Here is a 27,285-nt window from a genome sequence, read left to right on the forward strand (position 1 = left end):
AATTGCTAATGCAGTCAAATAACACTAGCATTTGTTTAGTGCTGTAGATGCAGCTTTTAAGAAATCTCCAATCCTATGCACACTTACCTTTAAACTCAGGGGTCCTGACTTTTGAGTAGACATGCAGGATTGCACTGATAACCAGTACAGTCCTTAAAACTAAGGATTATAAACAGGCCAATATACTCTCTTCCTCCCCTCCACCCAACTGCAAATTGTACATTTGGACGCAAGTATTATAATCTGGTTATGGATGCTATAACAATGGAGAAACATGGCAAATTAGATGCACATTTTTATTTTTATATATTTAAGATATAAATATATATATTTATATCTAAACCCACCACCCACACAGAGTGTCCAGTTTCCTTCAAGATCCTCTTCCGCTGCATGGCAGTGCTCAGCCATCAGTCCAGTTTGAGTGAGGCCAGGCTCCAGTCAGGAATCAGAAAGAGCCTAAGTACCAGCTGTTGGTGCTGGGGGGGGGGGGGGAGCAAGAAGCTGTTCACTTTTTACTGGCCTTTATGGCAGACTTAGTTATTTTAGCTGCCCCACTAGCCTTCTTCTCCACAGACTTAATTACACCCACAGCCACTGTCTGCCTCATGTCCCGAACAGCAAAACGACCTGCCAGAGAGAAGAGATCTCATTAGGGCACAGAAAGTTCAATGCAGTTTCTGGAATCTTTTTACCTATGACCGACAGGTTTGAACAGCCATGGCTTAACTGCAGTTGCCAAGAGTTTGAGATTTGTAGCGCCACTCACAGAATTACCAGTTCCTAGTATTCCTTAGGAAGAAGGACTGATTATTAAACTAGTTTTTAAAGCTGTCACACAGATGTAGCTATAAATGGCTGTAGAATGCAAAACCGCAAGCTAGAAGAGTGCACCATTAGCAAGCAGCAGCCTTCCTAAAAGCTAGAAATAAATGCCTAACCAAGATGGGGGTAACCTTTGGTCTGCCAGATGTTGCTGCACTACAACTCCCTTCAGTCCTAGGAAGCATGGCCAGGGATTATGGAAGTTGTAGTTCATCAACATCTGGAGGGGCAAAGGTTACCTACTCTTGGGCCTAGCCACTCATATCATACAATAGCCACTAATAGTTAGCATGTGGCACATTTAATAGGAGGATACAGTCAAATATCATCTCTCAGTGCCAAGCTTCAAAGGAGGACCTGATTCATCACAACTGACCACAGAATGATTCATTCTTTGTTTATTTGGACGATTTATGTGCACTGTTTTCAAGTTCAGCCTACTCAAAACGGCTACTGAGGCAGACAGGAGAGGCCTGAAAGAAGACTCCTAAACAGACCCAGAAGGTCCTACAGAGGCAGTTATTCTTAGCAGAATACCACCCTTACATGAGCAACACACATCAAGTACAAACCTACTCAAAACTTCCTGTTATAGCAAACTCTCAAACCACATTCCACAGCCACTCCCACAATTCAGTCTCATATCCTCAGCCAAGGGCAAGATGTACTGGGTACAGACTTAGCTACCCCAAAATCTAATTTTTCAGTCCATTTTTTTAAAAATCCAAGTTGCTAGCCCTCATGGCTGTTGTGGTATGTGCACATGCACAATGCCCCTTAGTGCCAAACAGGAACATAGGATGCTGCCTTACACCACTGGCCCATCAAGCTCAGTACCATCTGCCCTGACAAGCCAGAGTTCTCCAGGGTATCAGCCAGTGAGTTTCTCTTCCAACCTTACCTGGAGATGCCTGGGATTGAACCTGTGACCTTCTGCATGCAAAGCAGATGCTCTGCCACTGACCCAATGGCCCTTCCCCAGATCAGGGCCTAGGAATAGCTGAATGATCTGAAAAGGCCCTTGCACAACCTAGACCCTCACCCTTCCACATAATGAGGAAAACCAAAATGATGCCCATTAAAATGGAAGTACAGACACTTTTACATGATGGTTCCTGAGACCAAGCAGAAGGGTTTCATCTGTGGTTTTTTGATACATTTGAAAGTCATTTTTAATCAAGATAGTGGACTGAACCTTTCTAAGCTACACCAATTTCAAAACTGACCTGATGTTTTAGTTTTTTAGAATTCCTAGCCAATCCCAGATATGAGGCCACGAGTGTCTGATAAATGCGCTGCAAACTTACCAAGAGGTGGGTATTCAGAGAAGCTCTCCACACACATGGGCTTGCCAGGGATCATCTGAACAATGGCCGCATCGCCAGTCTTCAGGGATTTGGGGTCATCCTCCAGCTTCTTGCCAGACCTGCGGTCAATCTTCTCCTTCAGCTCAGCAAACTTACAGGAGATATGGGCTGTGTGGCAGTCCAGGACTGGGGCATAGCCTGCTGAGATCTGGCCCGGGTGGTTCAAGATGATCACCTACAACATCAAGGTCAAGGAGGAAGAACATGTAGGACTTTGGAACACATTCACTCTACCTGTGCAGCAGCCTTTCCCAAACTGGGTGCCCTTCAGATGTTTTGGACTACAACTCCCATCAGCCCTGGGAACATAGGAGATGGCCTTTTCGGTGGCTGCTCCTAAACTATGGAACTCCCTCTCTGGTGAAGCTAGATTGGCACCCTCCTTGCTCTCCTTCTGCTGGCAGGTAATATTTTTTTGCTCCAATAGGCTTTTAGGAATTGACTGCTTTTTATGAAAGAGCTGGTGCCGTGCTGGTTTTTATTGTAATTATTTGTAAGGTTTTAAATAAATTGTATGTATGTATATAGCTTTTTGTTCTATCAGTGTTTACTTTTTTAATGATTGCTTTCCCCTTTTTTGCAGTTCTTATTTTTACTTTTTTTAAGTCACCTTGAGTCCTGTTCTATGATGATGATGATGCTACACAGCAGAGGCAGGAAACTGCCCACTTGACATTGGATGATTGTTCAACTTCAACAGATTCCTCTTGCTGTTTATGCAGTATTCCACAAGCTTTGTTTTCTTCTCTAAATGCCATGCCACCTGGGGCAACTCCATGTTTCTGACCAGGACAGTAATAATAGTTCAGGATTCAGAATACCTGTAATGCAAAGGGCTTGATCTCAGTGGTGACTGGAGCCCATGGGGAATGGGATGGCATTATTATTTACTGTATCAGCCATGTTGATCCTTGATTCTGGCCCTGATCTTAAGGTACTTAACCTGGGCAGACTGGAAATGAGAATTGAGCATCAATGAAGCTTGGCCTTTTTACACCTGATCTGGGAGGGTGGGGCCTCAGGCTGCTGAGGTGGGGTTGAGGAGGGAGTTGTTGCTCTTATTGCTGGGTTGCTGTTGTTTTTGTATTGTTTGCTTGATGTATGGGGATTGTTTGGTTTCGTTTTGTATTTTTGAATTTACTTTTTAAAAAGTTATTAAATTTTCCATTTTAACAATCCAATCCAATCACATTAAATATTCCAAATTATACAAATACATATCATATAGTCCGAATATTCTGCCAAATGATAATTTTTTTATTGGGACTTCCCATGCTTCAAGTTCAGGGGAGCTCTGATCATCTTATATCTCTACTGCCTTGAGTTTCCAATAGTTCCTTTAAATCTTCCTGTTGTTAACCTTCCTTCTTTCATGGCCTCTGAGTTGTTTCCACAGGCAAGCTGAAGTAAACAATGATGTGCTTCTGTGTGAATTTTGTATGCTTGACTGTATTTGAATTTACTACTGATGTCTACTTTTGTTATGTTGTAGCTATGCATTTTTTCATTATGTAAGCTGTCTTGAGCATGGCTTGAACTGTGCAAAGGCAGCATACATTTATTTGTTTGCTTGTTTGTATGTATGCAGGTATGACTGACAGGTAGTAAGTTGGCCTGTGCAGGTGTGGGGAGATAAAGGCCTGGCCCACCAGGCCAAAAAGGTCCCCCACCCCTGCTTTATGGAGTTACAAGGATGTGCAACCAAGCATTATGGGAAGGGCTGAGGCTCAATGGAAGAGAATCTGCATACAGAAAGTCCCCGGTTCAATCCCCAGCAACTCTAGGTAGGGCTGGGAGGGAAACCAGGCCCAAATCATGGAGACCTGCTCCCAGTCAGTGTAGACAATACCAAGCTAAATGGACCAATAAGTGACTAAATATGGAAGCTTCCTCTATCTCCCAAAACCCCTCTGGCCTTGCCCACCCCTCACCTGGGCTGAGAAGCTGCCTGCCTCCATGGGAGGGTCGTTCTTGCTGTCCCCGGCCACGTTCCCACGACGGATGTCTTTCACCGACACGTTCTTGACGTTGAAGCCCACATTGTCTCCTGGCAGGGCCTCCGCCAGCGCCTCGTGGTGCATTTCCACAGACTTCACCTCTGTGGTGATGTTGGTGGGGGCGAAGGTGACCACCATGCCGGCCTTCAGGAACCCTGTTTCCACCCTGCCCACCGGGACAGTGCCAATGCCTAAGGGTAAAGCAACAGGGTTACCCACTGAGCTGCACAGCTAATGGCCTGACAGAGTTACTCCAAGCTCTGCCTCATAGAACAACAGCTGTCCCCAGTCGAGTAGTGAAAAATATGGCCTAGTCAGCCTCAGGCAACCCACTAGGCTTCCATATGTAAAGTAGTACTATTTAACTCTTAAGAATTGGTGGCCGAGTTTGTGTTTCTCCTCTTCCATCCCAGTCTCTTTTCCCTTGTGTGCCATGGCTTTTAGACTGCAACCCTGCAAGCAGGGGCTGCCTTATTTCAGTTGATTCTATGTAAGCTGCTCCGGGAGCCTTTTTGGCAGAAATGCAGGCTACAAATGCAGACCAGCAAGGACTTGGTATTCTTCCTGAAAGCTGGAATATTTGCCTGCATTGAATCACTGCACTGTGCATAACTATTGAAGCGCAGGTCAATATCCTTTTACATTATTATCCCACCAGTACAATAATGCATACCACCAATCTTGTAGACATCCTGCAGAGGAAGGCGAAGGGGCTTGTTAACAGGGCGGGAAGGAGGGATAATAGAATCCAGAGCTTCCAGCAAAGTGGTGCCAGAGGCATTGCCTTCCTTCCTGGTGATGCTCCAGCCCTTGAACCAAGGCATCTGCCAACAGAGATGAAGAGCATGTGCAGTTTTGAGCATGCCTGCAAATATTTGTGACAGCCTGAAGTCACATCATGCAATTCTACAGCTGGAGACCTCCTGGTCTTTGGAAGTGGGCATGTTCTCCGGTCTCTCTCCTGGGAATGTGTTCCCAGTTTTTAGGAGGGGGTAGGAACAAGCTTGGCAAGTCTAGGTTTAATCCCTGGGATCTTCAGTTGGGAGCTTACCAAAGACCTCCTTCATGGTACTCTGGAGAACTACTGCCAATCTGTATTAGCCAAAGTGGGTCAGGTGGCCAAACAGCCTAAATCAGTATGAGCAGGGCTATGTGTCTTCTGCAATTCCACTGGATGGTGGAATTCAGCTCACCAAAAGCCTGAGCTTTTATTTTCAAAGGAGGGGGGAAATGAAGTTTCTAGTTCTTATGACTGCAGAGGTATGCTTGAAAGTGGCATAAGATGTCTGCTTAAATCTCCAATGCCAGAATAGATGCTTAAGTAAGATTTTTAGGCATGGGATAAAGAAAGGATGAGGTCTTGTGACCCTCCAGATGTTTGACTCCAAGTCCCATCAACCCCAGCATATACAGTCAGGAATGATGGGCGTTGTAGTCCAAGAGCATCTGGAGGACCACAGGTTCCTTTGTGCTGGAGAAATACCACTGACCTCATCAATCTAAACTTCCCTACTGAGTAGGTTTGAGGAAAGGGGGAGAAAAATACTGTAGGCTACTCACATTACTGCTGGGCTCCAACATGTTGTCTCCATGCCACCCAGAGATGGGCACAAAGGCCACAGTGGCTGGGTTGTAGCCAATCTTCTTGATGTAGGCACTCACTTCCTTGGAAATCTCCTGGTAGCGCTTGCTGCTGTAAGGAGGCTCTGTGGAGTCCATCTTGTTCACCCCAATGATGAGCTGCTTCACCCCCAAAGTATAGGCCAAAAGGGCATGCTCACGGGTCTGCCCACTCTTGGAGATGCCAGCTTCAAACTCACCCATGCCAGCAGCCACAATCAGCACTGCACAGTCAGCCTGGGGAGACCAAGAGACAGCTCTGGAATACTGTCTGGAGTCTAGGGACTCCCAAGGAGTCAGGGTAGAATCTAGGGGACAGTTAGGGCAAACCAATATGGCAGGCGTAAGTCATTTACATTCATCTAGAAACTATTAGTGCCATGAAATGGGATACAAATCTCTAATGGAGTTTCAAGAGTCCTCAGCAAACTACAACCCATGAGGTTGTGTTAGGGGAAAGGTTTGATTTCCAGACTTTTTATCATCTTGGTAGCCCTCCTCTGCACACGTTCCAGCTTGCCAATATACTTCTCAAACTGTGGCGCCCAGAACTGGCCACAGTACTCCAGATATGGTTTGACCAAGCCTGAATAGAGTGGAACTATTACTTCCCTTGATCGAGACACTATACTTCTGTTAATGCAGCCTGGTTAGCTTTTTTTGCTGCTGCATCACATGGTTGACTCAAGTTAGGCTGGTGGTTTACTGACAAGCCAGATTCCCGCCCCCGCCCCCCCCCCCATCTTATTTTTGTGCAGCTGGTTCTTCCTGCCTTTTCTTTAAAAAGGTAAGTTACATTTTACTTTGCACTGTTTTGCAAAGAAAAAAGAAGCAGTGATAACTAATGGCACACGTTTCCTCTCCATGGGAGTGGAAGACGGCAACATTACCTGAGAGGTCCCAGTGATCATGTTCTTTATGAAGTCCCGGTGGCCGGGAGCGTCGATGATGGTAATGTAGAATTTGCTGGTTTCGAACTTCCACAGGGAGATGTCGATGGTGATCCCTCGCTCACGCTCAGCTTTTAGCTTGTCCAGCACCCAGGCATATTTGAAAGAGCCTTTCCCCATCTGTAAGGAAGAGAGAAAACTACTTTTAGCAACCAAACTATACATGATGCAAAATGTATCATCAGGAAGCCAACTTTCTTTGTTTTTTAATTAATTGCATGCATGGATGGTGATGGGGGAGCACTATAATTAGGACTGCAGTGCAGCACATAGGAAGATTTAAACTTTTCATTCTCTACCACATTCCTTATTAAAATGACATACCTACTCACTGCTGTAGGAGCTGTTTCTTTCTGGAATTAATAGCATGTGAGGGGGATTTTCAAAATGATTGTAATGGGTAGAAAGGGTTAACTCTTCTCCATGGTCATATGTCAATAACAATAGCCTCTTAAGTGAATTTAAATAGTTAGCAATAGTTTGTTAAAACAAAACAAAACCCTGATCTGCTTGCTGTTACGCATTTAACATCTAAGCCAGCTTTCTCCTGAATTTTGTGCAGTTGCAGGAGGTAGATGAAGCTGTGTGTGTGTGAGAGAGTTAATATATTGTTACCGGCCACCCCAAACTCTGCCAAGCGGTAGCAAGATTTCAGGGGTCTTGGCACTTAACCGGGGTTTGTGTTCCTTTGGAATGAGGCATGGCAGAGCCTGTAGTGTTTTTAAGATATATAGTTTTATTTACACATACATACACCTTAGACTTGAAGGTGGAGGCTACATTAAGTTAAGTCAGCATCTTAAATAAATAAATGCACACTATTTCCAAAACACTCCAGCAGGGTGAGAAGAGGACAGACAAGGGGAAATAGGATTCCTGGAGCCGCCAGTGATTAATTAAAAATAAAAAAGAAGTAGCAGGGCCAGTGGTTCAAAGCTACCCCAATATCCTAGTTGTGCAGGCACAGTCAAGGAAGTAGGAATGCCCTCTGCACATACCTAGAGGCACTGCCTTTCATTCTAGGCCTGAGCCCCAGCATGAACTCACCTCAGCTGCCTCCTTCTCAAATTTCTCTATGGTACGCTTGTCTATGCCTCCACATTTGTAGATGAGGTGGCCTGTGGTGGTCGACTTGCCAGAGTCCACATGCCCAATAACCACTATGTTGATGTGGGTCTTCTCTTTGCCCATGGTGACGAGGCTGAGGGAGCCTGTAAGGATTGGAAGCAAGAGGACAAAGCCCAGGTGTACCTGGAAGAGGGGGGAAAGTCTACAAACATGGTTCAAACTGCAGCTACACAACCACATTTGCAGGCCGCCAGCTGCAAAAAAAGGACTCTGGAGTCCAAATTATGCCTCCAAATTTAACATCCAAGTTTTTCTACTTATGCCTGCATGCTTCCCCCCAGCATTTTGTGGGGCTGGGAGGGAGGGGCGGTAAGTAGAAGTTAGTGGCCCCAATCAGAGGCTGCTAATTTAAGATGTCCATGCCCATCTGATATGGCAAAAAACCCCTATCCAGGCTTGAATTCTGGTGCATGCACCAAAGTTACTGGAGTGAGACCCATTTAGATTGCTGTAAAGATGTGCAGTGAACACACAAACACACACACAGCCAAGACAAAGCCTTGGATCAGAGAAAAGACCAGAAGGGAACAGAATAAGCAAGATGGGCAGAGACCCCCACCAGCAACTGGCACCTTCACTGGTCCAGTTTGACAGCCCTATATGCTGCATTATGGATTCAGAAGTCCTATTCAGAAATCCTATCCGGTTCAATGGGCATAAAGTAGGTGGGTTATGAGTCTACAATTTTAAGAACTAGCGAGTAAATCCTATTGAGCACAGTAAATATGTATAGGATTGCAATGTTTAACCCCAAAGAAATTCACCCAAATAGCCACAGTTGGGGTGGGCAGGGGGCCAGATAGGGCAGGTCTCCTGCACCTTTAACAGGTATGTAGAATTGAGGATCTCTCCTCCGCAGGTGTGTCTGGGATGACAAGCTGCTAAATTCGCTCCCCTACACAGATATTAAAGGCACAGGAGCACAGCCCCTTCGCCCAGCCACCCTAGTCGCAATTTCACGAATTGAGCCCTGCATGCACGCTTCCGAGTACACCTCACCTCTCCCGACCCGAAAACCAAACGCCCCCTAACCGAAACCGAAGCGACTTCGAAGTCAAACCAGACCAGGGTCCCTTCACCTTGCTAAGATCAGCGGGGGAGACACACACACACACCGGCCAAGCATCGGTTTTATCGAGGGTCTTTGAAAAGAAACACACATCCCCTTTCCAGCCTGCGTGTAAACGGATCAATTCGAATGAACCTCGTGAAAGACACCCGGCCCTTTCCACGAGCAGGTGCCAGCCTCGGCACGTGCAGAAGTGAGCCCATCTTTGCAACGCACAAGTCACTCGCGAATAAAACGGGTTGAGAAATCCCGCCGTCCTCCCGTTCAAACCCCGCGTCACCTTTCTCCACGTGTGAATCCCAAAGGCCCAATATGCACGCAGTGCTTTGGTCCGCGGCTTTTAAGTCCTCGAAGGCGGGGCCGAGTTTGGGCAGAAACCAAAAATCCCTCCCGCCCCCCATCGCTTCTTTTCAGCCATCACAATGGATTGATGGGAGGGCTGGGTTGACGGGAAACAGAAGTTTTTAAAGGTGGAGGGACCAAACGAAAGAAGGTGACACTGGTGTCTCGCTGTACTTCGGAAATTGATTTTTTTACAAACTCTTGCTTTCCTGGAACAATGAGGGCTAGAGAGTTAAAATGATAAAATCAGACATTCCCTTCAGTTTTAGCGGTGGATCTGTTTCTCTACAGGGAAAAGGGTGCTATATGCGGCCACAATGCAGTACAAAAACACGTTTTTGAGGCAGCGGCAAGGCCAGAGCTCCAGCTCCCATCTGCTCCAGCTGGCATAACCATAGGTCAAGGATGATGGGAGTTGTAGTGCAGCAATATCTGGAGGGCCACAGGTTGCCCAGCTCTACAGTAAACCTGCATGAGTTCATGCTGCTCCTGCTAGACCAGGGATGTGTGGTTTGAATATTAACATAACTCTAGACAGATTTCTAGTGCAGAATTTATATACAGTGGTACCTCGGGTTAAGAACTTAATTCGTTCTGGAGGTCTGTTCTTAACCTGAAACTCTTCTTAACCTGAAGCACCACTTTAGCTAATGGGGCCTCCTGCTGCTGCTGTGCCGCTGGAGCACGGTTTCTGTTCTCATCCTGAAGCAAAGTTCTTAACCTGAGGTACTATTTCTGGGTTAGCGGAGTCTGTAACCTGAAGCATATGTAACCTGAAACGTATGTAACCCAAGGTACCACTGTATATATATTGGGGGGAAACACTTCTCATTGGATTCTTCCATTTTAGCTGCCAACAGAATATATTTATTTTTGATGGATCAGTCTCAATTTCCAGTCTGAATAAATGCTCCACAGAATGTAAAGCAATTTTCCATTGTTTAGGCTGTATAATACATTCAAATTCCTTAATTCACACATCTCGTAAGATCCATTAAGTTTGTATGAACAATGGCTACAGGTTCAAGTTTCTTTAAGGATCCAGCTATTTCCTCCAATGATTTAGGAGATGTCACTCATTGTCCCTTTTAATCTAACACCCAGGACCCAAGGTTTGACTAGCCACACCCATTTGTTATAGATGAGAACCAATAATTGCTCTAGATTGATCAGTTTCCAGTGAAGTAGCTTTGTGGCACTTTAAAGCCTCACAAATTTGTCATGAACAGTTCACAAAAACTAATGCCATAATGAATTTGTTGGACTTTTAGGTCCCACAAGACTCATTGTTAGTTTTGCTAGATTGGTTAGTCACTCTTCCTGCAGAAAAATAATTAGGAAATGAACACTTTATCCTGAGTTCACCCCCACACACCCACACACCCCTTGCTCTTTAGGCAAAAAAGCTCTCAGAATAACATAACACGTGAGGTAAAAGGAATTGAGAGGGGGGAGGAAAAGCAAGTTCAAAGACAAATTATTCACTTATAGAGAGTAGTTCATAACGTAGTTCAAAGACAGAAGGTTTGGTGTAGCTGAGCATACATATGTTTACTCAGAAGCAAGCTTAGTCTGCATTTAATGGGCCTTACTCCCAAGTAAGTTTATTTTATTTCTGTATCAAAATATTTAGAGACCCCACTTTAATAAAAATACATAAATAAGGTATGCAGCATACAAAACAAGATAAAACATCAAACATTAAAAACTTCCTATGAAAAACTACCGGTAGCTCCAGTAAACTCAGAGGCAAAGGATCGCTAAGAGGCTTAGCTATCTATATGGAAACCATCTAAAAATGTTACCACTAAAGACCAACTAAGAAGACATGAATGAATCAACAAGCTTTCGAGTTTATCATAATTATTTATCAGCAAAGGAAAATGTTGGTTTTGTGGTGTGTGTGTGTGTGTGTGTGTGTGTGTGTGTGTGTTTTGTGTTGTTGTTGTTGGTTTTTTTTTGGCAGAGATACAACATAGTATGAATGAACTTTATTACGTTATTTAATATTGTATTTTATTCGGATGTTTTATGCCTGTTTCTTTGTCCGCATTTGCCCTAACAATTATCGGTCAAAAAATCCTAACTGCTATTTTATCTATATGCTTTTTTAATCCTGGTCTGTGACCGTAATAAAGTTCATTCATTCAACATAGTATTTCTGGGCATGAAAAAGCGTCTGATGAGATGAGCTCTTGTCCACGAAAACTTATACCACTGCAAGGCTGAAACCCTGTACCCATTTACTTAAACGTGAACCAAACTAGTTCATTTTGTAAATGGACTAACATGGAGTGGAATCAGTTCCTTTGGGGACATGTTGAACTTGAAATAGTTCCTTTTTAAAATGAACTTTCCAAGCTCCAAGCAGCCCTCCTTTCTGATCAGGAATGTTTGCTCCCTAACATTCTGAGGGGTTTGGGTTTGACCGTTGGAAGTGGGCAGTTGGTGATCTCTGGGGTAAGTAAGGCTCCTTAGGAAACTCTGTGGGGTTGGGGAATTGCAAAGGCAGGTCCCTACTAGTGAATGTAGGCTAGGGGGATTGAAATATAGTAAAAACAAAGAAGCCCAACGTACAGATCAACTTCCCTACAAACCAAGAGTAAGTTCATTTAACATGAAACAGCTCCATCTTTATATTTGCTAGCCTTTTAGTATCTCTTCACTAACTTGTCAACCGTTATTTCGGTAATTTTATTGATATCTACTATGCTTTTATGCTCCACACACTTGTTGGTCTGTTTATGTACTATTCTCTTTTGTATGCTCAATGTTATTGCAGGAAAACTCACTTTTAAAAAGTCTTTCCTCGTCTCCTTCCTCTTACACCAGTCTCCCTGCCAGGCCTGCAAAATGTGCTGCTATTTGCCCCCTCTGGCCACAGACTAAGCAAAATATTTCCTTAGCACCCATCCATGCTGCAGGATGTGAGATTACTCAGGTAGTTTTAGGGCAGCCTGCCCCAAGGTAATTTTGGACTACAGCTCCCATCACCCTCAACCTTTCACTGTGAAAGCTGGGGCTGTTGGGAGTTGGAGTCTAACACATCTGGAGGGCATCTGGTTGGGGAAGACTGGCTGCTAATCTTTCAACATGGCTTCCAGAGCGGTCTGTGAAACTAGGCCCGGTTCTCATTCCCATTCTCAACAGCATGCCTGTCAGGAATGGCGAGAAGATGGAGAAGAGGTCTCAGAGTAAGAACAGAGGGAGGACATGCACAGAGGCCAGCGATAGGGAGGTGCCTGGCTACAAAACCCCATTGCTATCAGCAGGAGAGTCCAAAGAGCCTGCAGATGGGAATCTGCAAAGTCCCAATGTGCCTCAAATCCCTGAAACTGTGGAGCATCCTGGGACACCAGCCCCCTGGTCCAGACGGAGGGCAGACAGGCTCAAGCAGGAGCCGGCAGGTAGGTTATTTTCTTGCTTATTTTATGCTCATTTTGCTGCTGGTGCCACTTTTGTATTAAACATTTTAGATCGGCCTTCTTTGACCTGATTCCCTCCAGATGTTATGGACTACAACTCCCAACAGCTCCAGCCAGCACAAGGATATTGACTCCAGTCTTCCCTGCCCAATGTGTATATTTGTAAAACATGCACAAAACCTCCAGATATTAAAAATACACCATTCATCTCACAAGAAAACTAATTTCATGTGGCAGCTGTTCCTGGAACCCCCCACTATCTTAGGAAGTGTGGAATGTAATAATAATAATAATAATAATAATAATAATAATAATAATAATAATAATAATAATAATAAAACCTTAGCAAGTGAACTAAATACAACTATGATCCGAAATGTTTTTTTGTTCTAGCAGGTGATGGGTGGGTGTCCAAAGATGCAGAGGCTTTGTCTGCAGTGGCTGTGGGAGGCAGAGAAGGAAACCACCAAACCCTGCAGGCAGAGAGCAACACACTGGTTCAAAAGAAGGCAAAGCCTCTGCCCCTGAAGGAGCCAGACAGAGCCCAGGCAGCAGATGTGCTTGAGAACTTCCTCAGTCATTTTCTCACCTATCTGCATGATTGCCCAGACAGGCCTTACTTCAGGGACACCAGGGAACTCGTTCCAGGCAGCAGCTATGAGTTTGAAAAGGTAATGTATAACAAATGCCAGGTAAGCAGCTTTATCCAAACCTGGGCAACTTCTCAGTTGTTGTTGGGATGCAATCCCCAACATTCCTAGTCAGCTTGGCCTGTGGTCAAGGATGATGGAAGCTGAAGTCCAGCAACATCAGGGGACCCAAGTTGTAGAATAGGGCTGGGAAAGCTGTGGTCCTCCAGATGTTGCTGGACTCCAGTTGCCATCAGACTCAGCCAGGTGACCAATGATCAGGGATGATGGGAGTTGTAGTTCAGCAACATCTGGGGTACCAAAAGTTCTCCACTCCTAGTAGAATTAGTTAAACGCCCCTTATCTCAGTGCTGCTGCTCTGATAAAAACTGAGGACATCTCCGCCCCATAAAACTTCAGGAGATCGAGCCTCCTACACCTTGCCTAACTGGGCTCTGAGGAGGAAAGTTCAAAAATCTCACCTAAGCAGCAAACTCACCATATGGCCTCAGGTGAGCTGCAAGCTCTCTCAGCCTCAGTATGCACTTGATCTTAGCCAAAAGGCGGAGAAGCCTCAGTCTGAACCCATCTGCTGCATGGGGATTCAAATTGCAGACAACAATCCATCACAGAGTTTCACTTGCCTAAGCCCATTAGAACCAGTGGGTATTGTGCCATATGAAGATTGTAATAGCAGTGTAACATAATGGCTGTAGATCAAACCACACCTAATGGACTTTTAATTTAAGCAATGGGAGGGAACCCTGTGGGTGCTACAGAAGGCCCCTGTGGGTGCATGTGCACCTGCAGGCCCCACATCAGTGACCCCTGTGCTGTAATAAATGCTTACTACTGCTACTTTCTGGTACTAAAATCCAAAAAGCCAATATAATGCTGGTGAAGCATAATAGTTATCCAAATCAGGCAATTTGCACTCAAGGAGTAAATCTTCAAGGAAGAATTAATCTCAAGGAAGTTGCCATCTGTCTCCTTACTGCTCTGCTACTGCAACCGCCACTAACCTACCTGCCCCACCCCCTGCGATGCAATTGAGCATACCTCCCATAATCTCAAACCACGGATCATACTGGCTGAGGCTGATGGGAACTGAAGTCCAACAACAGCTAGAAGGGAAGACCTCAGAGTCAGTGTGACAGGTGAGGCAGGGTTGGTTCTGTGCCTCAAGCCCTCTCCTTCCTTCCCTGTTGTCTTCAACGATGCTGTTGGTTTGCCTGCAGGTCTTGCATCCGGGCGAGTTTGAGGTGATGCTAAGCATCCTTGTCCCACAGGACGTCCAGTACACCGAAGTGGAGGGCTATGGTGGCCTCTTTTACACCCTGGCTCTCTTGAGAAAGTCTCGCAGCTTCCCAGCAACGCTCCTTCTGGAGGATGGGAAGACCATCTCCCCACGGAACATCATGGAGGAATTCCGGAAACATGTCGACCAGTTTCTTAAAGTTTCTTATTCAGGTATGGCCAATCAGGGATTTGGGGTGAGGGCAGTGGCGTAGCGTGGGGGGTGCGGGGGGGGGCCGGCCGCTCCGGGCGCAACATCTGGGGTTAGGGCAAATCCACAGGTTAGGGGGCGCAAATCCACGGGTTAGGGGGCGCAAATTACTTGCCTTGCCCCGGGTGCTGACAACCCACGCTACGCCACTGGGTGAGGGTAGGAGGAAAGGATGAATAGCCAACACTGGATTGGGGGTTTGTTTACAGACCTGAACCACTTTATACTGCACCCAGGCACCACACATTCTTGGGAGGCTTGTAAGCATTGCCAGCCACAGCTTGCTGAACTATGCAGGCACCCCAAGCAACTCCCTGGGATGCCTGGGATACCCAACACACATTAAAAGCATATGACTTCCCCCCAAAGGATCCTGGGAACTGTAGTTTCCACCTCACAGAGTTATTATCACCAGCAAACCCATTTTCTGTAAACTGCTTAGAGATTTATTTATGTTTAAATTAAGTAGCTTATAAATCCTGCTAAATAAATTCATAGATTTGCTGCACACATGTACACCTGGAGGTGTACTGCATTTTTGGCTTGCATTTTTTGCTAGCGTTGCGGGCTGTTTGGCTCCCTGAGCTGCCTCAGTTGTTCACCTAGCTGTCCATCTGGTCTCTCAGCGCCTTTTCCAGGTTGGCAGATGAGGCTGGAGAAGAAGAAGTCAAACTGTCCAGCAGTTCAGCTTGTAATGCTGGACAACCAAGGCGCCAAGTTCATGTCCTTGAACCTTGTCCCTGCTCTGGAGATGACTGGCCAATGGCCATGCATGAAGAAGGCGAAGGAGCTGATCAAGGGGAAAGAACTGCTTCACTTGATGAGGGTGTTTTATTTCATAGCCGAACAATCCCCCGGGAGGCACAACAAAGGTAACACACCCCTCTTACCTCTGTCAGCCAACCTGGTGCCATCAAAGGGTTGTTAGGGGTAAATTTCAGGCTGGAGATAGAGGCAAAGGTTCCAGTTTCCCAGCAAACTCTTCCAATATGTAGGCTAAGCTAATGTTTCACCTAGAATCCCACTTACACACGAACACACACGTGCCCATTAAGGATTTTATTTTTGTAGAAAATAACTAAACATGTCAGCAAAGCATGAAACTTTTTGAATTTCCCCCATATATGGTAAATCTGGATTGTGTGGATGCTGTGAAAAATGTGCATGCATTTGAACATTGATCCCATGCAACAAGCCCCCACCTGGAACCCAGCCTGGACTGTGTTTAGCCCAGCTGATCTTGGATCCCTGCTGGGTGGAAATTGGGGTCAAGAAGCCAGGGAAGGGGCTAGGTGCAAGGAGGAATGCAGCAGCCATAGGAGCCAACTCCAGGGGACTGAGGTCCCTATGGCCCCCCAAAAAAATATTTCAGGGAACCCCCCATTGATGGGCGTTGCCATTCAAATGGTGTGTGTGCACCACGTCTTATGAGGATGGGGCTTACCTGGGACCCCACGATATTGAAGTTGGCACCCCTTCTCCACACCCTGCATAATTTAATCCACCTCTTTCATAAAACATGTCTCCTGCCCCTATTTTTTAAAAAAAGCTGTGCACCACCAAACATTTCCTTGTAAGGAGGTGTCTCCAGCTCCTTGATAATATTGATTACTGACACAGAGTGGTGTGTCTCTATGTTCTGTATATTTCAGAGACCTGGAGAATTTCATTCTCTCATGTTGAAAAAGAGATTTTGAACCTCAACAGCAGGTCCCAATCGTATCACAAGACAAAGTGCTGCAGGTATGTGTGCCTGGCAACATTGTTAGGGTTTGTGATTAATGAGGGCAGCACTTAGTTTCTGAGATAGGTGCTGGGGGGGGGCATTGTGTATGCATGACTTCATGCACATGATACCCCAACCAACCTGGCCAGGCCAGCTCAGACCACCACCCCCCTCCCCTGCCAGCCGTCTTGCCTGTGTGAAAGGGGTGTGCGGGACAAAGATGTTTCGCCCTGCTACGTCCCTGGTAATCCTCAAAAGGACGTGGCAGGGTGAAGCATCTTTATCCTGGCACATCCTTTTCAGGATCGCTGTGGATTTTGGGAGGGAGCTGCCCCCTTCTTGAAAATATTGGGGGGCTGCCCCCCCAGTAGATGGTGTCCCTGGCTTCTGAAATGAGATGGGCAGCTGTACCAGCATTCCACAAATGGGGAGCCACTGCAGAAAAGACCTGTTCTCCTGTTGTCACCTACTGGTGGAGTGGGCACACAAAGAAGCCTCTGTTCCTCTGTCTCAGCCTCCTCCCTCATGTCATCCTCCTGTTCCCCCCCTCCTTGTATGTCTCAGCCTGCCGTTCCATTTCTGAGCTCACAGAAGACTTGAGACTCATAACAGAAAGCCTGCTCTTTGGCAGGTGTCTTGGCTGAGATCTTGCAGTGCAGAAAGGAGTGTTGGACCAGGAGTGGCAATGTTTGGCATGGAGTGCCTTTGCGAATGGAAAGCTTACCTGCTGCATGTAGGGATGAGTGCTTCTTTTGTGTGTGTGTGTGTGTGTGTGTGTGTGTGTGTGTGAGAGAGAGAGAGAGAGAGAGAGAGAGAGAGAGACTGTTCCCTGCTGTTGGGTTACAAGAGAGTTAGAGCAATATAGTGTACTGACAAGTTCCAAGGCATAGTAGTCATATATTAGTAAAGGGAAGAGCAATTGCTCCGCCATCACTTTCTCCACCACCTTGCCCACCAAAGTTTTCTCTTTTCCATAGTTCCCCTCAGCAGATATCCTCCATGTATGCTCTTGTGTGGATGACGTACTGTATGGCCAGAGAGATATACCTCATGCCACAAGCCCTATCGTCAAGTGACTACCCAAGTTTCAGAAATGATAACCATAGTTCATTGTATACAGAGAGATGGGGGGTGGACATTGTTTGGGGAAAAGCTCTAAGAAAAGATCTGAATGGGTCAGGCTAATGACTGGGGGGGGGGGGTCTGTTCTAGGAAAGACTGCTTGAAGATGCTGGAGGACCTTGTGAATGCTCTCAAGATGGAATACCCTCAAATGTTGGGTCATCTGAGTTCCTACCACAGTCGGACGTCCTTCCTGCACACCCTGTGGGAGTGGAAGGCCGATAAAGACTGGAAGCCTTCTGAAGTCCCTCAGTGTTTTGAGAGGGTCTTGACCAATTTCATCCACAAGGTGGCCACTGCTCACCTGACCCACTTCTTCCTACCCAAATGCAACCTGTTTGGGGCAAAGTTCTTCCCGCCCACAAAGCTGAAATTCTTATGGGCGCAGCTGAAGGAGAAGGAAGGAACTATGAAGTCGTTCACTGTGTCCCGCAAGAGACGCTGTTCTGCCCTGATTGTAAATCCTGATATGACTTGGCCTCTCATGATTACCCTTGGCCTGATAGTTCTAGTATCAGTTGTTCTCCCACAAACTGCATCTTAAAAATGCAGGGTTATCAGCTTCCACTGTTTGGTTTCTGAACTGAGAGAAAATGTGTTATAGGATATCTTTGTTAATGGCCAGTCGTAGTCATCTCATCCTAACCCAGCTAGCAACATTTTGATGTATTCCACAGCAGTACTTTAGAGGCAGTGTTTTACAGGATGGAATTTGTGTGGGAAATGTGTCACTGGGCTGAAAAATCCACACGGAGTTTTGGTTAAGACAAGAGATCTGTGAGCGGGATAGCAGATGATTGTCAGCTCCTCCTCTTGGTCCTTCTTGCAAAATCTGTGGGGATCTTTCTCTTGCACATTTTTTCCATGGAAGGGTTTTTGTTTGTTTGTTTGTTTGTTTTGCATCTCAAGCACTCCTGACTTTCATCAGAGATAGGTTATATGGTAACAGTGGTAGCACATGCAATGATCCTCGATATTCCTGTTACACATTTATCCCTTGATGATTTGACCATATGAGGAAGACAAAATATGTGAGTATATGGTGAAATAATATACCAGAGGAATGTAAATAGATGGCCTTATTCCTAGTATAAGACAGGCCAATTCCATTACCACTTTTGAACAGATCTCTGTATTCTGTTTAATTAGGAAATTGCTTCTCCAAAAATGTTGATTTGTGGGTTGGTGCTCTGTCCTGAAAATTAATTTCTCTGTGTGTTTATGCCCATAACAGCTAGTTAAAGCTACATCTGTGGCTCCAAGTTGCTTGGTCTTCTCAGTCACAATATACAGGATTTGATAATGTACTAATTTGGCATTCAGCCTTTCCCAATCTGGTGCCCTCCAGATGTTTGGACTGCAACACAATCCCATTAGTCCCAGGCAACACAGGCATGTTTCCATCAGCCTCAGCATCATGCTTGCCAGGGCTGATGCGAGTTATAGTCTAAAACATCTGCAGGGCATCAGGTTGGGGAAGGAAGGCTTGTACAGTATCACCACCTTTTACTCGCCTGGGTATTACTTCAGCTAGAAATGGGCTGCCTAGTTTGGTTTGGAGAGATCTCCGAGTTAATGAGTGAGATGAAAATAGTTTGTGTTTCATTTCCTTCCTCGTTGTTTTGTTTATTGGTGAGCTGTGTTGGTGTTCTGATGGATGGACCTTGTTTATTTCAAAACCAGAGAAAAATATAATAAATAGATTTCCTAAGGTTTATTTATGTGTTTGTCTTATTTATTACCTTTTTATCTGGCACAAGCACATCCAAGAAGCTTCACGGTGGAGTGGAGATTTGAACCCAAGTCTCTTTGGTCTTAGTCTCAGTGTACCACACTGGCTGTCTATTCCTTCACTGCACACCTAAAATTCCTCGAGGGGGAGAATGCCTATTAAATCAGAGGATGCTGCAGCTAGACTGCTGACAAGACACCTGCTTATTTCAACTTAGTACTCCAATACTGCATCCTCTTAATTGGCTTCTCGGAGTTTCCTGTGAAACAGCATTTTTAAATCTCTATGAAAATTGTAGCTCTAGGAGAGGACTAGAGGTCTCCTAACAACTCTCAGCACTAGTAACAACCTACAGCTCCCAGAATTCTTCGTGGGAAGCCATGTTTGTTTAAAGTGGTATGATACTGCTTTTAATGTATGGTGTGAATGTGGCCTTAGATGAAAACAATCCTTAGTCTATTACAGCCAAAAACCACAGAGTTTTGTGTAGGGTGGTCACATGCTGGACTTTACAGAGGACAGGCTTCTGTTTAAAGGACTTCTCAGGTTGAAATGCTTTTCAGTCCTAAGGATAAATTGTTCAGTTTAACAATAAATAACCCTAACAAGGGAGAGCTGGAGGTGCCTGGAAGTTGCCCATCCACAGCTAGCAGCACCTTGACAGCACACTGAGCAGATACAAAGGTTGCCTGGTTGCTGAGATTCCTGCATTGCAGGGGATTGGACTAGAATAGATGACCCTTGCGGTTCCTTCCAACTCTACAATTCCATGATTCTATGACAATCTTCTCTTCTGCAGTGAGATGTATCACATTTCTGCTGAAAGTGTAGTAATGATGTCTAAATTTCCACCTGCACATATAAAGTACTGAAAGCAAATCCTATTCAAATATGTTTGCATCTGCACATATAAAACAGCAGATGCAATTTTCATGCAAATCCGTGTCATGCTTTTTTGGCGATCAGTAAGCGACCGCACGCGACCAGCGGCAGATTATCACAGCGTCGTTATCCAGTGATGGGGATCGCGTGCAGTTCCTCCCTCCAGCCTCCAGAGGGCAGCAACGTCCCCTTCAAGCAAGCCTTCTAGCTCCCCTTCTCTGTGGCAGTCTAGCGCAGCTTAGGCGTTTAAGATCCCGTTCCGGGGCTATCGCGCTCTCTTCCACGCCTCCAAGATGGCGGTGAGTAGCTTGTGTTTGAGGAGTTGCGCGGAGGGACCCCTTGAATCCGCCGCCATCCTTCCGAGTCCGAGTCCTTCTGGGCAGGAATTTACTCAGGCGCGACAGGGAAGGGCTGGGGGCTTTCCGTGGGGCCGTTTTGGGAAACGGCGAGAGTCTCCCCGGGCGGGGAGGGAGGGCCGTAGGAATAGCTGGCCCTATGGCTAAACCAGGCTACGGAGTCGAGCTTCCTCCTTTGGAGAGGCCTTAAACGGGGGTCTGCAGATACTGTGGTCCTCCAGGCCCTATTATCTCTGACCATTGGGCAAGCTGACTGGGCCTGATGGGATGTTTCATTCCCATCCTCCATTCCACACTCGGTTCTCTTTCGGGTGCGCGCTCCGGGAAATCAGTGCATCCCCCAAACTTCACTTTCTTTGGGGCTGCATTTTCTTACCCAAGATGCTTTTCCTTGGGTGATAGGTGGTTGCCAGCTCTCCCTTCTGTTTCTTCTCCCCCCGCCTCCAACTTGGGTTCTTTGAGAACAGCATGATAACACAAGAAAAGCAGCCAGTGCAATTTGCCCTGTTGCTTTTGTCTCCATGCTTGAAAAAGCTTCGCTTGCTGAATTCTGTAGATGTAGTTCTCTCTCTTAAGGCTGGAGGGGTTTTTTTGGGGGGGGGTGCTGGAGGGCTTGAGGGATAGAATACCTCATGCAAGAAAAGTTCATTGCACACAGAAAGTTGATATGCTGTTTGAAAGGCTAGTTTAGAATATTTCTACCTAGCATTCTAGAAGTCTAGGGAAAGGGAATGTGTTTGCTATCTTGTTGTTTTTGTTGTGCTTTTTCTGGGCAAAGCCAGTCCAAAGTAGTTTACAAACAACAAAAATGGCAGGTATAAAAAGTCAATGTTACTAAAAACAGGGCTAAAACAAATTCATGATGTTAAAAACAAACCAGGACCTGTTGGGCTGTCTGCATGTCTGGTTCTTGTGTTTACCTTCGTGTATTGGTCACCAGCCTCACTATATTTTAAAGATACTGTAAGTTGCAGTTACCCCTTGTAAAGTATCACTCAGTATTGTATTTACCTCTTGCTGAGTTTGGTTTATAGCCGTGCTTATGAACAACCTATTAAAACTCTACTTAGGGTAGCTACCAACAGGTTTTTACAGAAACACCTCAAACTTTAAAACAGACATCCAGAATTAGGAACCATCTTAACAATTACTGTGTTTCTCATGGTGCTGCTTATTCTACTCTGTAAGGTGCTCACGTGATAGTGGTGATACATATATTGATGTTGAGGTATTGGAAGGCTTCCAGTAGGGAAGAAAAGGCTTTGGGATAGGATTTTTCAAGAGCCTGTACTAATCACATTTTGTTGGCTAGTAGGCTGATTTTCTTTTTTGAAGCTTGCCTACTAGAGCAGAGTAGGGACTGGGCAGACAAAGGAGTTTGATGGTAATTTGGGCCTTTTCCTCAAGTGGATGGCAGTGTCAACAGTATTGGTAAGCCATAACATTTGGAGAGGGTAGGGTCTAGTTCAGGAATCTTTCTAAATTGCAATAATGAGAGATGAATATGGAGAATACTACAAAGAGGGGTGGAGTGGCCACTTGAAGGCCTTTTAGGGTCCAGGGCAAGGATGGGGAACCTGTGGCTCTCCGACTGTTGCAACTCCCATCATTCCTGACTATTGGCCATGCAGGCTGGGACTGATGGGAGTTGGAGTCTAACATAATGTGGGGTGGGGCACACATTCGCCACCCCAGTCTAGGGTTTCATGCTAAATTGCCGACATGGGGACAAAAGTTATGCTTGTAGACATTAAGCGTCTTATGGAAACTTGTCCCAGCCCAATACGTTGCTCCTTGTGTTATGCCATGTGAGTTGGGTATAGGGAAAAGCTGTCGCTGGTTTAACTGCTTTCTTTCCCCGACCATTGCACAGCAACAAGACAAGGGTGAGAAGGAGAACCCCATGCGGGAGCTTCGCATCCGCAAACTCTGCCTGAACATCTGTGTTGGGGAAAGTGGAGACAGGCTCACCCGGGCAGCCAAAGTGCTGGAGCAGCTCACAGGCCAGACTCCTGTTTTCTCCAAAGGTAAGCTTTTTTGGAAGACTGTTACTGAAGTTTCTAGAGGAAGAAGGCTGAAATTTTATTCATACCATTTTATTTTTATTTTTTGAAAAAACAAAGGAAGGATCAGCTTCTCTGCAGGATGTATAGCAGTGTTTCCAAAGTTATTTAAGACCATCAGTGGTCTGGAAACTTCATTTGCTTCCCCTTGCCCAGACTTCTCTTTTTGTTGTGTGGGTGGGCACCCTGGTCCAGATTAACGCATGCACAGCATGGTGACTAGGGCAAAAGAATAGGGATAGGTGCTTGCCCCAGGGCAGGAAGTCAGGGAATGGGTTGGCCCACCTCACAGTTCTCTGTACACCACATTGGATTGATTTTGAACTGGAATCCACATTTCATGCTTTCTGTTCTGTAGTGTCCAGGTCTTTGTCCCTTGCAGACTTCCCTTTAACTATGAATGCTAGAAACCTTTAAAAAAGAGAACTGGATTCTTAAGTTAGCCTATCAGTATTACCAAAAGTAGATTTTAGCTCAGGCCTCTCTGTCTAGTGCTCTCTAGAAGTTTGGGCGGCAACTTCCAGCAGCCTCACTAAGCGCAGCTAGTGGGTAAATGTAATGGAACTTGTCCAAAAACATATGGTGAGTACTAGATTGGGAGAAGTTTAAGCCATTGACTGAGGCTGCTTACAGCTGGTGTTTTTGTTGGGGAATTGCCACTCGAACCCATTTCCTGATCAGCAGTGATGCATGCCTTCCCCTCTTTGTGCTTGCAGTCACGTGGCCTGTCAACACGTTTTCTGTATAGTTTGTTTGCAGATGTGGACCTACTGTTTGGAAGTTGTAATCTTAAACTTGGAGCTGGGTGTTTGGTGGACATTTCTGACCACCATATTTTTGTTTTCCTTGAATATGGCATGTCATATCTGTCCTTTTGCTGACCCTTTGAGCAAACTTAAGAGAAGTTGTGTTTCTTCTTCAGCTCGATACACAGTCAGGTCCTTTGGGATCAGGAGAAATGAGAAGATAGCCGTTCACTGCACTGTACGCGGGGCCAAAGCTGAGGAGATCTTGGAGAAAGGGTTGAAGGTGAAGTGCTGTCCTTGCTGTATTTGGATGCTTTCTTAAGAGAACTTGGCACATGCAAAGCGGAAAATGTCAAAGCTTAAAGCTGATGTCCATGTTTCAGGTGCGAGAATACGAGCTGAGGAAGAATAACTTCTCTGACACCGGCAACTTTGGCTTTGGAATCCAGGAGCACATTGATCTGGGGATTAAATACGATCCTAGTATTGGTATCTACGGCTTGGACTTCTATGTGGTTTGTATACTTAGCTTACCCTTTTGCATTCTTAGGCTGTAATCCAGAGGTCATATCTGTAGAGTTGTTTTGTCGGTCTTACTAACTCTGAGCCTAGGTGCCACTGCAGTGGTAGCTGCCATTTTCTGCCTGGTTGGACACACAAGAGAGGGGCTGTTACCCTAAAACAAATCTGGGGAGCCTGAACTTAAGTTGTAGCAAGTGCACTTGGTGCATGCATGCATGCAAGCAAATATTTATTGATAAAAGTAAACAGCTGCAAAGACCTATTGGCATAGAAGGTTCTTCAAGATATGCCTGAAAGTCAGAAGCAAGGATGCCTGCTGAATCTCTCCTGGAAGACTATTCCACAGTGTGAGAACAGCAACACTGAATGCCTGATTTATAGTTGAGGCTAGTTGGGCCTCTGTAAACACAGGAGAAAACTAAATGCTCTCCACAAAGGGTCTCTGTCATTGACCTGGTATATAAGGGCTCAGCAAATCCTTAAGTTATCCTGAGACCAAGTTGTTCAGGGTTTGTAAATCAACACAAGAGCCTTGAACCTGACCAAGTAGCATAAAGGGAGTCAGTGCAGAAGTTTTAGCAAAGGTGTCACATGCTTTCAGCTCCCATCAGTGGTCTAGAGCTTGTGGACCAGAACATGCAATTATATTTTATTGTTCCAGTCTGTATCTAGTTGACATTTGTATCTATAGACACCTGAGTTACGTATGAGGTTAGGTAGGCCCAAAACATGTAGTTTGATGTGGGCCTTCTCCCTGCTCTCTGCCCCTGTGCTATAACAACTGGCAACAGCTGTAGAAAGGGAACCATGTAACACTTTTTACTTTCTCTGCAAACTTTGCCATTGGATATGCTCATGTTCAAATTCCCACTTTGTCAAGCTTATTGGGTGAGAAGAGTCTCCTTTCTCAACCTATTTTAGCTGACAGGGCAGCTGTGAGAATTGAATAGGAACAAATTGTAAAAGCATCAACTGAAAAGCACTACTGGAATGACTGCTGCTGTGCTTTACTGCTGCAGCCATACAGGCCTGCAACAGAATCGTTTTTTGAATAGTTTACTGTGCGTTCCTGGGTTGAGATTGACATGTATGTCCAGTGAAGCACTGCTGACACTGCTCCTAAGATAATTTTAATTGACTTGCTGAAAGTTGCCTCACTACGCTTACTGTTTTAAAAATAGATTGCTGCTTTTATTTATTTATTTCCCAGATTCGTTTTCTCCAGTTGTTGTTTTTTTACAAAAATTAAACACAGAAAGTTAAAAATTATATAAAATATAATAGTTTAAAAGTAATTATACTATACTGGAATCAAAAGGATATTGTCAGTTTTCTGCTCTGCTTTTTGATGGTCAGTTTTGGGGTAAGTCTCTTTGTGGGGGCCACGCAGGCGGAAAAGTGGCTTTGCAATGAACACATTAAATAGCTGTTCATGTAACATTATGTCTATAGATTCTTTAAAAGGAGCATAGTAATTAGTCCTCAGCAAGTGTCGATCTGAAAAGGCTTTCTAAAGGTAGGTCTTCAGGACTCAACGAGGCTTGTGTTTCTGCTGCAGGTTTTGGGCAGGCCAGGCTTCAGCATTGCTGACAAGAAGCACCGAACTGGTAGCATTGGGGCCAAGCACCGAATCAGCAAGGAGGAAGCCATGCGTTGGTTCCAGCAGAAGGTAGGTTTTGCTGCATTTTAAGCTGTGAACAAGCTTGCAAAACATGTTTAGTCCGCTTTGTTGACCTCTTTGTGTTAGACCAATATATCTAAAAGAAACTATCCCTGCCCCCCCCCCCAAGTGTACAGTGATGCCAAAATCAATTGGAGGCTTAACAGTACAATCTAGTGCAATCAACAGTTTCTGACCTTAGCATCTTTAGGATAGGGTTTACAGTTAGCTTGGCTCATGTCAGTCAGTCAGCAAGAGCAGATGTATGTTGAACTTTGCCACCTGGCCAAGCTCAAGGTTCTTGTGTTAATTCACAAAGCCCTGAATAACTTCGGCCCAAAGTACTGTAAGGGCAATTATGATATCTTATGCTCTACCTAGATCACTGAGGTCTTTTGATGGAGCACTTCTTGGTGTTTTGCATACTTCTGAAGCCCAATCAGCCTTCACTAGGGACCAAGCCTTTAGTGTGGCAGACACTGCCCTGTAGAACTCCCTACCAGTAGAGGTTTGGCAGGAATCACCCATGCCTTCTTTTAGATTTCTCCGAAAAAGGATGTTGTGAAATGTGAATTTTTCCAATTTGCAATTTATTTGTTTTTATTGTACTTTTTGTATGGTGTAAATAGCCTTGTATTTTTATGGAAGTGCTGTTTATAAGTATTTAAATAAAATAATTGTGCTCAGTTCTTACCTTCCACTTCTAAAAGAATCCCAGTACATAAGTCTTCAGCAGTTCTGATAGTTTGGAACAGTTTTGGAGAGCTGCATTGAATTGTTCATGTTTGCCTACATTAGTCTAATGGAGCTCTGTTTAACAAATGTAAAAGATGTGTGTGACCTGTGCATTCTGCAGCAAGGTGGCTGGAGATTTCAGGGGTGAGAGGCAATTCATACAGTTCTTCACAGTATTGGGAAATGTTGTGAGCAGCATCTCAAAAGTATTTGGAATATGCTTCCACATGGCAAGATCATTATTTACAATGTGTAAGCTTCTCTTTTATAGCACTCTTCCTGCTTAAATGGCTTGTAAATATACTCTTGCCTTTCAGCCAATCAGAAATTGGTTCTTTTTCTGTGCCACAAAAAATCACTAATGTGTGGGCTGGTGCAGTATTTATAATCTGCTAACTTCTGAGTTTGTTTCCCAGTGCATCAAATCACAAGACTAGTCTTTCTTGCACAATTATTTTGATAATCCTTTTCTTCTCTTGCAGTATGACGGCATCATCCTTCCTGGTAAATGAAAAGTTTCCAGTATAAAAAAGTCAATAAATTTTTCCACCATTTAACTTGCTGCTGTGTATTTTGTGGTCATTTATCCTTTGCTGAGCCACTATATCTGTTTGTCCTTTCCATGTTGTGTCTCAAGAGCTATTGTCTGCCTAATCCGGAGGCATGGCAAAAGCTGCTATAGGAGGAGGACTGTGTAGACATACAACATGATTTCAAACAGTTCCTGAAGCCTATCATTTGGCAGGGTGGGGGTAGATGGAAAACAGGACAGAGACACTCCACAAGTACAGAGGGTGGGGTGAAAGTGGCAATATTTCTGATTCTGCTTTCTCTTTCACTCTTACAAAAATAGCTTGGAGGTGTTGCCTGTGGTTGGCTTGG

At 45.0% G+C, this 27,285-nt stretch overlaps 3 protein-coding genes across 8 annotated transcripts; 2 read left to right on the forward strand and 1 right to left on the reverse strand.

Moving 5' to 3' along the window:
* Positions 1-324: 324 nt before the first annotated feature.
* Positions 325-11,683, reverse strand: LOC114601598 (elongation factor 1-alpha 1-like). 2 transcript variants are annotated; one of them, XM_028738895.2, is made up of 8 exons: positions 9,237-10,939; positions 7,807-7,970; positions 6,700-6,879; positions 5,750-6,046; positions 4,863-5,013; positions 4,124-4,380; positions 2,133-2,367; positions 325-630 (listed from the first exon to the last, which is right to left on the reverse strand). In XM_028738895.2, exons 1-8 carry the CDS (start codon positions 9,355-9,357, stop codon positions 509-511), a joined length of 1,527 nt encoding a protein of 508 aa, XP_028594728.1. In that variant the 5' UTR covers positions 9,358-10,939; the 3' UTR covers positions 325-508. The 2 variants fall into 2 exon arrangements, with proteins under 2 accessions (XP_028594728.1, XP_028594731.1); XM_028738898.2 differs by lacking the exon at positions 9,237-10,939 and adding an exon at positions 11,588-11,683 and having other exon boundaries at positions 326-630.
* Positions 11,667-19,410, forward strand: LOC114601597 (cyclic GMP-AMP synthase-like). 5 transcript variants are annotated; one of them, XM_028738890.2, is made up of 7 exons: positions 11,667-11,758; positions 12,449-12,705; positions 13,117-13,394; positions 14,591-14,822; positions 15,486-15,731; positions 16,512-16,602; positions 17,798-19,410. In XM_028738890.2, the coding sequence occupies exons 2-7, from the start codon at positions 12,450-12,452 to the stop codon at positions 18,249-18,251; spliced, it is 1,557 nt and encodes a 518-aa protein (XP_028594723.2). In that variant the 5' UTR covers positions 11,667-11,758; position 12,449; the 3' UTR covers positions 18,252-19,410. The 5 variants fall into 5 exon arrangements, with proteins under 5 accessions (XP_028594723.2, XP_028594726.2, XP_028594724.2 ...); XM_028738891.2 differs by lacking the exon at positions 11,667-11,758 and adding an exon at positions 11,784-11,900 and having other exon boundaries at positions 13,120-13,394; XM_028738889.2 differs by lacking the exon at positions 11,667-11,758 and adding an exon at positions 11,784-11,900 and having other exon boundaries at positions 17,798-19,409.
* Positions 19,411-20,496: 1,086 nt separating this feature from the next.
* Positions 20,497-26,960, forward strand: RPL11 (ribosomal protein L11). Its single transcript, XM_028738901.2, has 6 exons — positions 20,497-20,620; positions 22,551-22,704; positions 23,663-23,769; positions 23,870-24,001; positions 25,567-25,677; positions 26,886-26,960. The coding sequence occupies exons 1-6, from the start codon at positions 20,615-20,617 to the stop codon at positions 26,913-26,915; spliced, it is 540 nt and encodes a 179-aa protein (XP_028594734.1). The 5' UTR covers positions 20,497-20,614; the 3' UTR covers positions 26,916-26,960.
* Positions 26,961-27,285: the final 325 nt, after the last annotated feature.

Source organism: Podarcis muralis, chromosome 7 (genome assembly GCF_964188315.1).
Source record: "Podarcis muralis chromosome 7, rPodMur119.hap1.1, whole genome shotgun sequence".
Classification (NCBI taxonomy): Eukaryota; Metazoa; Chordata; class Lepidosauria; order Squamata; family Lacertidae; genus Podarcis; species Podarcis muralis.